This window comes from Dendrobates tinctorius, unplaced genomic scaffold, assembly GCF_039654945.1.
Source record: "Dendrobates tinctorius isolate UK_male_01 unplaced genomic scaffold, ASM3965494v1 ptg000251l, whole genome shotgun sequence".
NCBI classification, from domain to species: domain Eukaryota; kingdom Metazoa; phylum Chordata; class Amphibia; order Anura; family Dendrobatidae; genus Dendrobates; species Dendrobates tinctorius.
Genome location: NW_027361918.1, coordinates 3712546 through 3730419, shown reverse-complemented (window position 1 = coordinate 3730419; position 17874 = coordinate 3712546). Strand labels below are relative to the sequence as shown.

General features: G+C 46.0%; 1 protein-coding gene across 1 annotated transcript in view; it reads left to right on the top strand.

Annotated features, from left to right (window-relative positions):
* Positions 1-17874, top strand: part of LOC141065423 (uncharacterized) — a 171089-nt gene that overhangs the window by 90595 nt on the left and 62620 nt on the right. The window contains exons 9-10 of the mRNA XM_073557915.1: positions 1990-2659; positions 15850-15873. Of these exons, the coding sequence (XP_073414016.1) occupies positions 1990-2659; positions 15850-15873 (694 nt within the window). The remainder of the gene's footprint in view (positions 1-1989; positions 2660-15849; positions 15874-17874) is intronic.

Genomic DNA, 17874 nt, shown 5'->3' with positions numbered 1-17874 from the left:
TTTCTCCTGCGCCAGCTCCAATCGCTGCTGTATTTCTCTGGCTCCGATCGCTGCTGTATTTCTCTTGCGCTGGCTCCGATCGCTGCTGTATTTCTCTTGCGCTGGCTCCGATCGCTGCTGTATTTCTCTGGCCCCGATTGCTGTTGTATTTCTCCTGCGCCAGCTCCGATCGCTGTTGTATTTCTCCTGCGCCAGCTCCGATCGCTGCTGTATTTCTCCTGCGCCAGCTCCGATCGCTGCTGTATTTCTCTGGCTCCGATCGCTGCTGTATTTCTCTTGCGCTGGCTCCGATCGCTGCTGTATTTCTCATGCGCCAGCTCCGATCGCTGCTGCATCTCTCTGGCTCCGATTGCTGCTGTATTTCTCTGGCTCCAATTGCTGCTGCATTTCTCTTGCGCCAGCTCCGATCGCTGCTGTATTTCTCCTGTGCCAGCTTCAATTGCTGCTGTATTTCTCTGGCTCTGATTGCTGCTGCATTTTTCTTGCGCCGACGCTGATCGCTGCTGTATTTCTCCTGCGCCAGCTCCGAACACTGCTGTATTTCTCCTGCGCCAGTTCCGATCGCTGCTGTATTTCTCTGGCTCCGATTGCTGTTGTATTTCTCTGGCTCCGATTGCTGCTGCATTTCTCTTGCGCCGGCTCCGATCGCTGCTGTATTTCTCCTGTGCCGGCTTCAATTGCTGCTGTATTTCTCTGGCTCCGATTGCTGCTGCATTTTTCTTGCGCCGGCTCCGATCGCTGCTGTATTTCTCCTGCGCCGGCTCCGATCACTGCTATATTTCTCCTGCGCTAGTTCCGATCGCTGCTGTATTTCTCTGGCTCTGATCGCTGCTGTATTTCTCTGGCTCCGATCGCTGCTGTATTTCTCCGGCGCCAGCTCCGATCACTGCTGTATTTCTCCTGCGCCAGCTCCAATCGCTGCTGTACTTCTCTGGCTCCGATCGCTGCTATATTTCTCTGGCTCCGATCGCTGTTGTATTTCTCTGGCTCCGATTGCTGCTGTATTTCTCTTGCGCCAACTCCGATTGCTGCTGTATTTCTCTGGCTCCGATTGCTGCTGTATTTCTCTGGCTCCGATCGCTGTATTTCCCCTGCGCCGGCTCCAACTGCTGCTGTTGCACTACTTTTAATGTGATTGTTAAGCTCTGACAGAGGTGTGTAACTGGTGTGAACTTGGCGGGACCTTTGCATCTCAACACACTAAACAAGCCCTCGCACCCTCCCTATCAGCGGAAAAGTAAAAGCGCAACAATTCTCAAATTTAGCAAAACAAATCAAATTATTATTTATGAAAGGTGTCATTCAAAACTACAACTTGTCCTGCAGAAAGATGCCTTCGTGTATTTGACGTAGAAATAAGGAGGTTAAAGGGATAAAAAGAAAAATGACAATGCGAAAATGAAAATTCGAGTTTGGAAGAGAATATGAGTCAAATGTGTTTTCAGAATGGAGGCTTGATTTTCTGACAATATTCTGCTTTACAGATTTGTGCATTTAGACATGATTAAAGCTCTGTTCACACATTGCGACTGCGTTGCTGTTTTTACTATAGTCGCGACAAGAACGCGTCACTTTCCCTTGATTTTGCATAATTGCAATAAAAATGTTGTAGTTCTACTGCAATTGTGGCAGAAAACACGTCGTGGCCACAACGTGTGAACACAGCCTGAGTTATGTAATAAAAAGTTGTCACCAAGAGTAGATCAGAATCCCTGACCTGTCATTGATGTCCTTGATATGTTCTTCTAAGCTTTCTAAGGATGAAATCACACATGCAGTTTTTCTGACACTTTTTTTTATGATCTATAACCAGAATTGAATTTGGAAAAGTAAAGGACGGACTTGCATTTCATCGTCATGGATCTGGATCCACTTCCTACTTTGTCTCAAAAAACTGCACATGTGTTTCCATTTGAACAGATATATTCTGAATTTGTCGAATTTGTGGTTCTAAAATAAAAATAATGAAATTAATTTTTATCTAAACAGATAAATCCACCAAGAACTCTGAGAGAAGCTTCATCATCGAGGATGTCATGCAGCGCCATTCGAGAGAAAAACTCATGTCCCTTAATGTACATCGACGACGTCGCCGCAGAAATCTCTCTGATCATTCTCCTGATCTATCAGAGATTGTTACAAGTACCGGTCTCAACTGGAGTAAAAAATTTCAGTGTGGGGAATGTGGAAAAAGCTCAGTCATTTTAACACACCGAGGAATTCATATAGTGGAGAAGCCATACTCCTGCTCAGAATGTGGGAAACGCTTTGCCAATAAATCACATCTTGCTTCACACGAGAGAGGTCACACAGGAGAGAAGCCGTATTCCTGTTCAGAATGTGGGAAACATTTTACAAACAAATCAAATCTTGTTAGACATGTGAGAAGTCACACAGGGGAGAAGCCATTCTCTTGTGCCGAATGCGGGAAATGTTTTACAAATACTTCAGACCTTCTTAAACACGAGAGAATTCACACAGGAGTGAAGCCGTATTCATGTTCAGAATGTGGGAAATGTTTCATTACTAAAGCCAAATTGAAAGACCATCAGAGAAGTCACACAGGACAGAGGCCATATTCGTGTTCACTGTGTCCAAAAACATTTACATACAAATCAAATCTTGCTAGACATGAGAGAAATCACACAGGAGAGAAGCCGTATTGATGTTCAATATGTAGAAAATCTTTTTAAAGAATAGTAGATTTTTTTTTTTTTAAATTGAGAATTCACTGACAGAAGAAACAATTTTAATTTCTTAAATGGGCTGTCCACTACCTGGACTGCCACTTCTTAAATGAAACTGGACCCCATTGACAATTATAACAACATCTTGCCTCCCGACTGACAGCGTTGCAGCGTTGTAGGCCCTGAGTATGCTGGCACTTGTATAACATCTTTGTCACATACAATCATATGTAACAGTTTGGGCACCCCTATTAATGTTAACCTTTTTTCTTTATAACAATTTTGGTTTTTGCAACAGCTATTTCAGTTTCATATATCTAATAACTGATGGACTCAGTTATATTTCTGGATTCAAATGAGGTTTATTGTACTAACAGAAAATGTGCAATCTGCATTTAAACAAAATTTGACCGGTGCAAAAGTATCGACACCCTTATCATTTTCTTGATTTGAACACTCCTAACTACTTTTTACTGACTTCCTGAAGCACTAAATTGGTTTTGTAACCTCATTGAGCTTTGAACTTCATAGCCAGGTGTATCAAATCATGAGAAAAGGTATTTAAGGTGGCCACTTGCAAGTAGTTCTCCTATGTGATTCTCCTATGAAGAGTGGCATCATGGGCTCCTCAAAACAACTCTCAAATGATCTGAAAACAAAGATTATTCAACATAGCTTTTCAGGGGAAGGATACAAAAAGTTGTCTCAGAGATTTAACCTGTCAGTTTCCACTGTGAGGAACATAGTAAGGAAATGGAAGAACACAGGTACAGTTCTTGTTAAGCCCAGAAGTGGCAGGCCAAGAAAAATATCAGAAAGGCAGAGAAGAAGAATGGTGAGAACAGTCAAGGACCATCCACAGACCACCTCCAAAGACCTGCAGCAGCATCTTGCTGCAGATGGTGTCACTGTGCATCAGTCAACAATACAGCGCACTTTGCACAAGGAGAAGCTGTATGGGAGAGTGATGCGAAAGAAGCTGTTTCTGCAAGCACGCCACAAACAGAGTCGCCTGAGGTCTGCAGAAGCACATTGGGACAAGCCAGTTACATTTTGGAAGAAGGTCCTGTGGACTGATGAAACAAAGATTGAGTTGTTTGGTCATACAAAAAGGCGTTATGCATGGAGGCTAAAAAACACAGCATTCCAAGAAAAACACCTGCTACCCACAGTAAAATTTGGTGGAGGTTCCATCATGCTTTGGGGCTGTGTAGACAATGCCGGCACCGGGAATCTTGTTAAAGTTGAGGGTCGCATGGATTCAACTCAGTATCAGCAGATTCTTGACAATAATGTGCAGGAATCAGTGACGAAGTTGAAGTTACGCAGGGGATGGATATTTCAGCAAGACAATGATCCAAAACACCGCTCCAAATCTACTCAGGCATTCATGCAGATGAACAACTACAATGTTCTGGAATGGCCATCCCAGTCCCCAGACCTGAATATCATTGAACATCTGTGGGATGATTTGAAGCGGGCTGTCCATGCTCGGCGACCATCAAACTTAACTGAACTGGAATTGTTTTGTAAACAGGAATGGTCACAAATACCTTCATCCAGGATCCAGGAACTCATTAATAGCTACAGGAAGCGACTAGAGGCTGTTATTTTTGCAAAAGGAGGATCTACGAAATATTAATGTCACTTTTATGTTGAGGTGCCCATACTTTTGCACCGGTCAAATTTTGTTTAAATGCAGATTGCACATTTTCTGTTAGTACAATAAACCTCATTTGAATCCAGAAATATAACTGAGTCCATCAGTTATTAGATATATGAAACTGAAACAGCTGCTGCAAAAACCAAAATTGTTATAAAGAAAAAAGGTTAACATTAATAGGGGTGCCCAAACTTTAACATATGACTGTATGTGCTGCAGCCAATCAGCCGATGCTTATGGGCTTCTTTGCTCATTCAGGGATGATGTGAGCGTTGCAGCTTACTCATCGCTGCTGATGGGCTGCAGCATTCTCCAAAAACTGTTCTAAAAGTTGAAAAATGTCATAAAAGTCAAAAAAAAGGTTTTTCACTCATCAGGTTATTTACAGCCTTTAATCATCCTATGAGTCCAGTGCCTGGATCTGCCACACAACTCTGACCGGGAACCGTACTGTCACAGCAGTGACGCCGCTCTGCAGCCAGAAATCTTCGTCTTACAGCAGTCACACACTCACTGCAGAGGAATCTAGAGTCACACTGTAATATATGGACAGAAACGCACCACGAAAAGAGGTTTGTGTTTTTTTTAAAGCATTTGGGCTTATTAATATTTCATCTTCAAAAAGAGGGAAATGATATCTTGAATCGGCAATAATGTGTTAAACAAAATAATTCTCACAAAAAAAAGAGAATGGACAGTACCTCCAAAAATCATAGATTGATCTAATGCCGCTAGGCAATAATATAAATAACCTAACAATGGGTTCTCAGTGTAACATTCTGACCAGACTGTATGAAGCCCACTGCCACGTCACGGCCAACCTCTGTGGGTGGCTCCTTAAAGGAGCGGCGTCGTGCGCTAACCTCCACCGCAGCGACCATGCACCGTCAGGGCTGGCTGCCTGGTGCCTCACAGCGCCCATGCTGCAAGACCGAGTCCCCATGACTCCGGACCGCACCGCCCCACCAGCACAAAACCACAGCAACAACGGCCGCCACACCAAATGAAAGGAGCATTGAAACTCACCTTCCTCAAGTGAGAGCAAAAATAGTCTGGACCCCTCTGCAGTCTCCTGCTAATTTAAAATCGCCTGTGCCAAATGGGAGGAGGCAAGTCAGAAATAAAGGACAGAACATGTCATATACCAAGTTAGGACCCACTGAGAGGTTCGCCGTGAAGTGGCAGTGGGTTTCATACAGTATGGTCAGAATGCTCACACCTGCATTTTTATATTTTGCATCATTATTTGTAAGGTGTCACTGGCAAGGTAGTAGATGGAGATATGAAGCCCTGAGGTTGTTAGCTTCACTTAATATAAACCTAGGAAAAATCCTCCAGCACGCTAAGTGATGAGAGGGGTTAATCAGCCATGTTTAGTGCTAGGATGAGTGAACAGCTGTAGAGGGGACGGTCCAGAGGATAAATACCCAGCTTTCTAGAACATTGTGTGCACGGGGGTCTAAAGGCGCAAGCTCTGGAGATGTGGCTTTTATGGTAAGCAAAGCTGGACGTATGGAGATTGCAGGTCTCCTGGATTGAATGTCCTTTTCTAAAGGACATGGACGCTGGACACTAATCCAGATGCTAACCAGCACTACTGTATGGACTTGTTACTTTACGTTTTACCTTCTGTTGGACGAAGGTTGATTTACATTTTCTGGTGACGTGGTTTATGAGGATTGCAATAAACCAGCGGGACTTTAAATAGAAACAGTTCCTGTGTCTACCTCTTTAAGAAGCTGAGGGAGTCGACCTATCACAAAGGCTAAATTCACCCTGTGATGATGATGATGATACAGTTAGGTCCAGAAATTTTTGGCCAGTGGTGAATCTTTCGTGATTTCAGCTCTGCAGGTCCTTATTTTTATTTAAAATGAAACAACTGAGATGTAATTGAAGCGGAGAATTTCAGGTTTAATTAAAGGGGATGGACAGAATTCTCCTGTGACATGTTTAGGAATTGCAGCCTCATTTCAGGGATTGAGAAGGAATTTGCCAAATTAACTTTCCCATAAATAAAAGGGTCATCTTTAATTCTTTGTAGAGAATCCTTTGCAGCAATGACAGCCTGAAATCTGGAGGCCATGGACGTCACCATCGCTGGTTTTCCCATGTGAGCCATTGCAGCAATGACAGCCTGAAGTCTGGAGACCATGGACGTCACCAACGCTGGTTTTCCCATGTGAGCCATTGCAGCAATGACAGCCTGAAGTCTGGAGGCCATGGACGTCACCATCGCTGGTTTTCCCATGTGAGGCATTGCAGCAATGATGGCCTGAAGTCTGGAGGCCATGGATGCCACCATCGCTGGTTTTCCCATGTGAGGCATTGCAGCAATGATGGCCTGAAGTCTGGAGGCCATGGAAGTCACCATCGCTGGTTTTCCCATGTGAGCCATTGCAGCAATGACAGCCTGAAGTCTGGAGGCCATGGACTTCACCATCGCTGGTTTTCCCATGTGAGGCATTGCAGCAATGACAGCCTGAAGTCTGGAGGCCATGGACATCACCATCGCTGGTTTTCCCATGTGAGGCATTGCAGCAATGATGGCCTGAAGTCTGGAGGCCATGGATGTCACCATCGCTGGTTTTCCCATGTGAGGCATTGCAGCAATGATGGCCTGAAGTCTGGAGGCCATGGACGTCACCATCGCTGGTTTACCCATGTGAGGCATTGCAGCAATGATGGCCTGAAGTCTGGAGGCCATGGATGTCACCATCGCTGGTTTTCCCATGTGAGCCATTGCAGCAATGATAGCCTGAAGTCTGGAGGCCATGGACGTCACCATCGCTGGTCTCCTGTGTGAGGCATTGCAGCAATGATGTCCTGAAGTCTGGAGTCCATGGACGTCACCATCGATGTTCTCCTGTGTGAGGCTTTGCCACCTTTCCTGCAGAGACTTCAGTTGTCACTTGTTTGTGGCTCTTTCTGCCTTCAGTTTTCTCTTCAGCCTGTGAAATGTGGCTCAATGATTGATTTGGTGAGGACTCTCCCATTGCAGAATATTCCTCTACTTCTGCAGGATGTTTTGGATCATTGTCCTTATTTCCTGTGACGTGCTGCCTGATCATCCTTGCTGCATTTGATTGAATCTGAACAGAAAGTATTGCCCTTGTAGTGCAGCCGGGTTGGTGCAGTGCGACAGATAGGCAGGGACCACAAGAAAATTCAAGGCAACGTGTCTTTAATGTCCAAAAGAAACTTACAAAGGGAAAACAACGGTGTCCTCCGGATCACAGCCGGGGCATCAAAACAATCCGTATCGGAGACCGGTTGCCATGTTGACTGCACTACCATGTCACTTTGATGGGCACCAGACGTTTGATTCCCTGGGCTCTGTGTTAACTGCACACATAAGCCGGATGTTGCAGAGCCACCTGCTCTGCAGTTAGAAAACAAACTCTGACACACCCAACCTTTGCTGCAGGGTTTTTAAAATGGAATCTGTGGCCATGACCACTTATAAGACCCGGTTTGGAGGGAGGGAACCGCCCCACTACGATCCTGTAGTTTGCTCCAAAAATAAAAGCTCATGCCGGGTTTTCTTAAATCTTCTCTGGGCAAATAGCCTGTCCAAGACCAAACTTTTATTTTGCACCGCAATCACTTCTATGCCTGTGACTGCACTGCACTTCAGCGGCCTCAGTACGCTACCTGGGGGATACATATCGGCCCTCGCATATAATCTCACTGCCTCAAACATCAATAACCACTAGTGACCCAGTGCCATTAGAAGCCATGCATGCCCGCTCCATCACACCGCCTCCACCATGTGTTACAGAGGGTGTGCTGTGCCGAGGTTCCGGAGCCATTTCAAGCCTTTTCGATGCTTTCTTCCAAGGTAGGCTTAAATTCTGAGACACCGACTTCATGGAGAGTGTTCGTCATTTAGGTGGAGGTTGTGAAGGGGTTTTATTCACCATGGGGAGGATTCTCCCATCATTCACTACTGTTGTCTTCCATGTACGTTCAAACGTTTTTCAGTTCCCGAGCTGACCAGTGCTCTTTTTTTTGCAGAATGTACCAAAATGTAGATTTTTCTGCTGCTAACATTTCCATATCTCTGATGGATTTCTTCTGACTTCTTTCAACCTAATGATGGTCTGTTTCTCTTCCACTGAGAGCTCCTTTGACCGAATGTTGAGGGTTTACAGCAACATCTTCCAAATGCTACACCTAAAATCAGCTCCAGACCTTTTTCCTGCTTAATTGCTGATGGATTAACGAGGGAGTAGCCCATACAGCCCACTAAAGAGCTTTTGAGATATTTGTCCAATTACCTTTGGTCCCTTTAAAAGCAGCTACATATTACAGAGCTGTAATTCCTAAACACTTCCAATTAGGATGTGAATCCCCTCAGATTAAAGGCGAGAGTTGGCACTTTAAGTCCAGATTAATTATAGAACTGGATCTGGAATATATTCTGATAAACTGCTAAAATGCCAAAACTTGTGTCACCATCCAATATTTCTGTACCTAACTGTACTGACATTTCTTTATCTGGGAAAAAGATTTGGGAAATGTTTCCTTAAAAATTGTCCAATTCCATCTCCTCCACTATTTTATACGGTTTGACCCAAAACATCCAAGAACCTAAATGTAATTTTCCTGTGAATTAGTAGGATTAGGTTGGACTTTCATCCGTCAGACAATGCAGAGGTGGTTTATTACTGTTCCTGATTTCTCAACGTGCTGAACAGGAGCATCAGTAGTGCCGATCAGTTACCACAGGATTGCCAGGTTCAGGCTGGCACAGCGGGTGTGCGGGTTCTTGCTCTCTGAGATCAGCTGTGCCAGTGACTGCTGTACTGAGTTGTTTTCCTCTGCAACCTTCGCTCGTATAGATGGTCTAGTTACAGTAGACACAATAAGGAGAACACATGATATCCCTGTTGTCCTTTATGATCTCTTGGGGGACAAATATATATGAGGAAAATTAAACATCTCACCCCCAAAAATTAATAAAAAAAAGTACTTATCACCTTAGTGACGGAGCCAATTTTGACCTACTGTCCCTTTATGAGGTTATAACTCTGGAGCTTCCATGGATCCCGGTGATTCTAACATTATTTCCTCGTGACATATTGTGCTTCATGATAGTCATAAAATTTCTTCAATATAACTTGTGTTTATTTATTAAAAAAAAAATTTAAAAAAATCGAAATTTGGCAAAGTTTAAAAATTTTGCAGTTTTTAAACTTTTAATTTTTGTGCTCTTAAATCAGTCGTGTCAGACAAAATAGTTAATAAATAACATTTCCCACATGTCTACTTTACATCAGCACAACATAATTTTTTTTTGTTAGGACATTATACGGATTAAAAATTGACTAGTAATTTCTAGTTTTTCCAACAAAATTTACAAAACCATTTTTTTTTTTTTTTAGAGACCACCTCACATTTTAAGTGACTTTGATAGAAAATACCCAAAAGTGACACCATTCCAAAAACTTCACCCCTCAAGGTGCTCAAAACTACATTCAAGAAGTTTATTAACCCTTCAAGTGCTTCACGAGAGCTAAAGCAATGTGGAAGGAAAAAAATTAACATTTTACTTTTTTCACAAAAAATTTTACTTTAGACCCAAAGTTTTCTTATTTTCACAAAGGTTTCAGGAAAAAATGGACCACAAAATTTGTTGTTCAATTTCTACTGAGTACGCCGATACCCCATATGTGGGGGAAAGTCACTGTTTGGGCGCATGGCAGGGCTCAGAAGGGAGGGAGCACCCTTTGACTTTTTGAGCGCAAAATTGGCTGAAATCGCTGGCGGGCACGATGTTGTATTTGGAGACACCCTGATGTGCCTAAACAGTGGAAACCTCCCAATTCTAACTCCAACCTTAACACAGCCCTAAACCCAACCCTAACCCCAACACCACAGCCTTAACCCCAACACCACAACCATAACTCCAACACCACCGTAGCCCTAAACCTAACTGCAAGGAATGGAGAAAAACACTTTTTTTATTTTATTATTATCTGCTAAAGGAGGGTTTGATTTACTGTTTCTTTCTTTTTGCGATCACAGTGATCAAAATGAACCAATAGGAAAAATCTATTGATTCCAGCTGGCAGATCTTGGCGAGCGCACTGAGCATGCACCCGCCATTTTCTTCTAGGAAGATGATACGGAGGGCCGGGGGATGTAGCACGAGGGTCTGGGGATGCCAGAGGTACTGGGGGGGGTTCAGGGGACCCCATTTCTCCTTTAGTATGCTAGATCATATCAGAGGAGAGAAATGGACGGGAAATCGGACCTTTTTGTGATCGCTGTTATTCGGTGAATAACGGGGATCACGTGACTAGAGACAGTTAACACTGACTCGAACCATGCTCTCCAGGGTCTCCGCTACTCCCGGTAGCTGAGACCCTAGAGATTTTTCCAAAGCTTGGGGGGGGGCTATATACTTATTTCTCAGCATCGTTAAAAAGCGGAGCTGAGGAATAAAGCCCCTTAACTGCCGCCGTTAAAAGGCGTATAGATGGTCATTAAGGGGTTAAATTGATTGATTGTCCACATGATAGAAAATCAAAAACAATTTTCATGGGGGGATTCTGTGCTTATGGTGTCATACTTGGGAGACTGGACATTGTCCTTCTGAATAGAGAGATGATCGCTGTAAAAAGACAAAAATGAACATGTTTTCCATAACAAGAAGATAGTTGTGTTCTTCTCCATGAGCTGCCGTTCCTTTCCTCAGGCGCTGTGCCATGACCATGACGTTCTCCGCACTTGAATACTGTTGTGGTGGTAGAATTTTTTTTTATAAATGCTTTTTTCCCCTCACTCTGTGTCAGCCTTTTTTATGTACTTGGCGTCGGTAAATAACTGAAAAGGTTTTTCTATCTTCCGAGGCATGAGATGATGCAAGGTGGAGACTGGCACGGGACCTTGTCACACTGCAGCCAGAGGTTTCCTAAAAGCCTGCATCGTAGCTTGCAGACACTGACCAAATATGGAAGCAGTTTCAGCAGCAGGTGGCAGTGCTGATTGCCTTAGAGAGGTTGTCCACTACTTTTATACTAATGTGACAGATCACTGGGACCCCTCCTGATCAGCTGCTCTTGGCGGCACATAAGTTGTGGAGCACAACACCTCCATTGTGTGGCCGCGGCCAAGTACCGTAGATCTGCTTCTATTCAGACATATTCAGATTTGAGAGTCCTCAGTGGTTGATACCATCTTTTCAGTTAGCCATTAAAAGGTAACACATTGCAGCTTTCAAGACTACTCAGGTCTCTTCATCAGGCATAGACTAATACAAAATCTGAAGAGTCACATAATTATACACAAGACAGCACAGAAAAAATGCAATAGATAAGACAAGTGACGTGAAGCGGAATAGTCATTATGGGAGAGAAACAAATATTGGAGCAGTTCATAGATAAGGAGTCTGGATGTTTTATTGTCCTCTGATTGGGGTCTCCTAATGTGTTGTGATGCCCCCCAAGGTCTTAGGAGCAAATTCCTTAATTGATGTAAAAAGACATAAATCCATGCGACACATTCATTCATGCATGCGAGTGTCAAAGGTCACATCTCAGAGAGAAGAGTCTGTGAGTATAAATTTATGATGACCTTTGACACACTCAATGCTGGAATGAATGTGTCGCATGGATTTATGTCTTTTTACATCAGTTAAGGAATTTGCTCGTAAGACCGTGTGGGGGCATCACAACACATTAGGAGACCCCAATCAGAGGACAATAAAACATCCAGACTCCTTATCTATGAACTGGTCCAATATTTATGTTTCTCCCTCTCCCATAATGATAGTTCTGCTTCACATCACTTGTCTCATCTATTGTGTTATTTCTGTGCTGTGTTGTGCATATATATGTGATTCTTCAGATTTTGTATTAGTCTAGCCTGATGAAGAGACCTGAGGAGTCTCGAAAGCTGCAATGTGTCACCATCTTTTCAGTTAGCCATTAAAAGGTATTAACCACTGAGGACTCTCAATTCTGAATATTTTTCTATCTACTGGCTAACCCGGTGGTTCCTTGCCCTGCAGGCCTACACTTTTACGGTGGAGCACCGCCCAGGGGTACAGATGGGAAATGCAGATGCCCTGTCCCGAGTGCACTGTTTGGCGGGTGTCATTGCTCGACCGGAGTGGTCTGAGCAGAAGGGGGGGATATGTGAGAATCAGGTGGGAATAGTGGATGAGGGCAGGTATATCTCGCCCAGATTCCTTTCCTATGTGGCCTAGTCTGGTCAGTATCGCACCTGCTTGCTAATGAATAATGGCAGGTGGATATAAAAGGATGCCAGGTGGTTGTGTGAGTGTCTCAGCCTGGGAACACAGAGAGCCTGTCTGTGTGAGAGACACACGTGAGTGAAAGCAGTGCCCACTGCAACTGTGGTTTGGCTGGACGGGAGAAGCCCGCCAGTTGGTAGTTAGGTTGTCCATTGTTTATTTAGTGCCGGACAGGCAAGGATTTGTTTTATGTTTTATTTCCTTTTGCATTGCTTTCACCGTTAATAAACCTGACCCAGAGTCAGTTACACCCGAATCCCAGCTCTGCGCCTGAGTTTCATGCTGAATGCACGTGACCTTTGACCCCAGCAAAGGTGATCCTGGAGTGTTTTATCACATTGTGGTGGAGAACGCGGGCAGTCCCGTTGCAAGCATGAGCATGGAGGACGTGGTGAAAGCGCTGGTACAGTCCACCGCCGTCCAGCAAGAAGCTAATCGGGTGATGATGGCCCAGCTGAAGGAGTTGGTGGACATGACAGTTACCGATCGTTCGCTTCTCCAGCAGGTGGCGCAGCGCTTGGCAAGCTTACCTGAGGTTAACCTGGAAGCCGAGTCGAGAGTGATTCACGTGAGTCGGTACTGGCAGAAGATGACGACAGAAGATGACGTCGAGGCATACCTGACTACGTTTGAACGGACGGCGTTGCGAGAAAAATGGCCGAAGGCAAGATGGGCCGGCCTGATTGCCCCGTTTCTTTCCGGTGAGGCCCAAAAGGCTTATTATGACTTAGAGCCTGAAGCTGCGCAGGACTTTGACAAACTGAAAGCCGAGATCTTGGCCCGGCTGGGAGTGACGACCGCTGTCCGTGCACAGAGAGTGCATCAATGGACTTATCAGCCGGATAAACCACCGCGGTCACAGATGTTCGACCTGATCCACGTGACGAAGAAGTGGCTACAACCCGAGGTGCTGACAGCGCCAGAGATAATCCAGAGAGTCGTCATGGACAAGTACCTGAGAGCTCTACCGCCAGCCCTGAGGAAGTGGGTAAGCCATGGAAATCCTACGACGGCAGATCAACTGGTGGATCTGGTTGAACGTTACCCCGTGGTGGAAGGACTCCGAGACGACGCTACCCCACCTCGTTCTTCATCATCTCCATGTGGAACCGGTAAGACTGTTCCAGGGAGTAGGGGAGATGGAAAAATCCCTAAGACAGTGGGGGAGGAAAACGGGACTGCCCGCACTGCGAGGCCGAGAGTAACGAACTATGGTCTAAGCAAGGGGCCCGTTGGGTGTTTCCGCTGCCAAGAGATGGGACATATTGCTGCGAACTGTCCGGTCACTACTGAACCCATGCAGTGCGACGTCACACTCTAAAAACCGCATGTCTATGGTTGCACGGCTAGTGAGTGTGAATGCCGGTCAAAAGGATGTGGAAAAACACTTGTGTGATTTAACTGTTGATGGCAAAAATGTGGTGGCATTGTTAGACTCGGGAAGTGTGGTGACTCTGGTGAAGGCCAGTCTGGACCATCAGACAAATTTTCTGTAACGTGTGTGCATGGAGACATGGAGACACCTGTTCGTACCTCACCACGGTCATATGCATTACTACTTCCTATGGGTCTGTGCAACATAAAGTGGGACTCGTCACGGCGTTATTGCATGATGTTATCCTGGGCCGGGATTTTCCCCACTTCTGGCAATTGTGGGAGAATCGGTTGATGCCTTTGGGTAATAGTGTACATGATTCTTCTCCCAGGGCGCGTGTGGGTCCCGAACCCCGGGAAGAGGTCTCCCCGGAAGACTCGGGGGAAGAGTCTGCGGGAAATGACCTGCAGTTCCCGTTTTCAGTCATGGCGGGTGATACGGAGGAGACCGGGGAAGAGGAGGAGGCTGACAGCCGTCCACCTCCCCGTTTGCCGGATTTAGAAGTTCAGAAAGATGACTTCCAAAGCGAGCAAATAAAGGATCCTACCCTTTCTCAGGCTAGGACAAATGTAAAAGTGATAAATGGGGTACCCGTAGAACCTGGCTCTAGGCTGGCATATCCTTACATGGTTCTGGAGAATGATTTACTCTATCAGATAGAGAAAAAGGGGGAAGACACGGTGAAACTATTAGTCGTGCCAAAACCCTACCAGCAGCAGGTGCTGGACCTGGCCCACGGACATGTGATGGGAGGTCACCTGGGAGTCCAGAAAACCACCGAAAGGATATTACACTGTTTTGTTTGGCCAGGCATGCATCACGATATCCGTGTATATTGTGAGTCTTGTCCTGACTGCCAAGCCTCTGCACCTAAGCCCCGGTTCTGTAGCCCTTTGGTACCCCTACCTATTATTGAAGTCCCGTTTGAGAGGATTTGGATGGATTTAGTTGGGCCCCTTCCACGGTCTGCACGTGGACACCAACATATCCTGGTCATCTTTGATTATGCCACTCGTTACCTGGAGGCCATCCCTTTGCGTAACAGGGCCACCAAGACGATTGCCAAGGAACTGGTGCATGTGTTTAGTCGGGTCGGTATACCAAAACAGATACTCACCGACCAGGGGACCCCCTTTATGTCCAGGGTAATGAAGGAGCTCTGCCGGTTGTTACAAATCGAACCGTTACGCACATCCGTGTATCACCCTCAAACAGACGGGTTGGTCGAACGGTTCAATAAAACTCTGAAGCAGATGCTGAGAAAGGTGATAGACAAAGATGGGAAGAACTGGGACTATTTACTTCCGTATTTGCTTTTTGCCATCAGGGAAGTACCCCAGTCTTCCACGGGATTCTCGCCTTTCTAGTTATTGTACGCCCGACGTCCTCGCGGACTGTTAGACGTTGCAAAAGAAACCTGGGAGGGTCAGGTCACTCCGTTTAAAACAGTGATAGATCACGTCACACAAATGCAGGACCGTATTGCGGCTGTTATGCCTATCGTCAAAGAACACATGATACAGGCTCAAGGAGCCCAAAAAAGAATCTATGATAGGGGTGCCAAGATCCGTACGTTTGCACCCGGAGATAGGGTGTTGATCCTGGTCCCCACGGTGGACAGTAAGTTCCTGGCAAAGTGGCAGGGCCCCTTTGAGATCAAGGAAAGAGTTGGTGAAGTAAACTACAAAGTATACCAGGCAGGTAAACGGAAACCTGAACAGATTTATCATGTAAATCTGATAAAGCCCTGGAAGGATCGGTCTGCCTTGTCAGCGGAGCTGGCCCGTCCTGTCTGCTCGCATACCGTACCGGAGGTACGGGTTGCAGAGGCTCTCTCGGAGCGGCAAAAGACTGAGGTCAGGCAGTTTCTACTTCACAACCAAAAGTTTTTCTCAGAAAAACCCGGGCAGACTACGCTAATAAAACATGACATCGTAACGGAACCTGGTGTCACAGTTCACGTAAAGCCCTACCGAATCCCGGAAGCGCGCCGTGAAGCCGTTTCCCGAGAAGTGAAGGCAATGTTAGAGTTAGGTGTCATTGACGAATCGCACAGTGCTTGGTCCAGCCCGATTGTGCTAATTCCTAAACCGGACGGCACCATCCGGTTCTGCAATGACTTCAGGAAACTGAATGCGGTCTCAAAATTTGATGCCTACCCCATGCCCCGGGTCGACGAGTTGATAGATCGGTTAGGAAAAGCCCGGTATATTACGACCCTAGACCTAACAAAGGGGTATTGGCAGATCCCTCTGGTGGAGGCTGCCAGAGGAAAAACAGCATTTGCTACCCCAGAAGGTCTATTTCAGTATGTGTATATGCCGTTTGGTCTGCACGGAGCACCGGCGACCTTCCAGAGACTGATGGATCGAGTCCTTAGGCCACATAGGCAGTACGCTTCGGCCTATTTGGACGACATTGTCATTTACAGCTTGGACTGGGAGACTCATCTCCAGAAAGTACAAGCTGTGATTCACGACCTGTGGGAGGCAGGTCTAACCGCGAACCCCAAGAAATGTCACCTCGGGCTAGAAGAAGCCCGGTATTTGGGGTATGTAATTGGGAGGGGTGTTGTTAAACCCCAGGTTGATAAGATTCAGGCGGTTCAGGACTGGCCCCAACCTGTCAACAAGAAGCAGGTGCAAGCCTTCCTGGGGATCGCCGGTTATTATCGCCGGTTCATACCCAATTTTGCAGCCATCGCTACCCCCCTGACGGATCTTACAAAAGGGAAAGACTCCGTCATGATTAAATGGAGTTTAGCGGCTGAAAAAGCCTTCCATAGCCTAAAACGGGCACTTTGCACTCAGCCCGTACTGGTGACTCCGGACTTCCGCAGTGAGTTTGTGGTACAAACGGATGCCTCTGATACCGGTATCGGGGCCGTACTCTCACAAGTTAGGGACGGAGTGGAACACCCAGTCCTCTATGTCAGCTGGAAGCTGAATAAACACGAGCAGAGGTATGCAGTCGTAGAAAAAGAGTGCCTCGCCATTAAGTGGGCTCTAGAGGCCCTCAAATATTACCTGGTGGGCCGAAAGTTCAGGCTGATCACTGACCATGCCCTTCTCAAGTGGATGCACTTGAACAAGGAACGGAATAGCTGGGTGACCCGGTGGTTCCTTGCCCTGCAGGCCTACACTTTTACGGTGGAGCACCGCCCAGGGGTACAGATGGGAAATGCAGATGCCCTGTCCCGAGTGCACTGTTTGGCGGGTGTCATTGCTCGACCGGAGTGGTCTGAGCAGAAGGGGGGGATATGTGAGAATCAGGTGGGAATAGTGGATGAGGGCAGGTATATCTCGCCCAGATTCCTTTCCTATGTGGCCTAGTCTGGTCAGTATCGCACCTGCTTGCTAATGAATAATGGCAGGTGGATATAAAAGGATGCCAGGTGGTTGTGTGAGTGTCTCAGCCTGGGAACACAGAGAGCCTGTCTGTGTGAGAGACACACGTGAGTGGAAGCAGTGCCCACTGCAACTGTGGTTTGGATGGACGGGAGAAGCCCGCCAGTTGGTAGTTAGGTTGTCCATTGTTTAGTTAGTGCCGGACAGGCAAGGATTTGTTTTATGTTTTATTTCCTTTTGCATTGCTTTCACCGTTAATAAACCTGACCCAGGGTCAGTTACACCCGAATCCCAGCTCTGCGCCTGAGTTTCATGCTGAATGCACGTGACCTTTGACCCCAGCAAAGGCGATCCCGGAGTGTTTTATCACAGTAGCTAATGAATTCTTTTGAAAACCTGATATTAGAATTGGAAAGGAAGAACAAAAACAACAAACTCTGAATGAAAATAGAGGAGCAAAAGAAACCGACTACAAACTAAAACGTGTCTATACAAATGCCCAGAGCATGGGAAACAAACAAGGAGAATTGGAGCTGCTA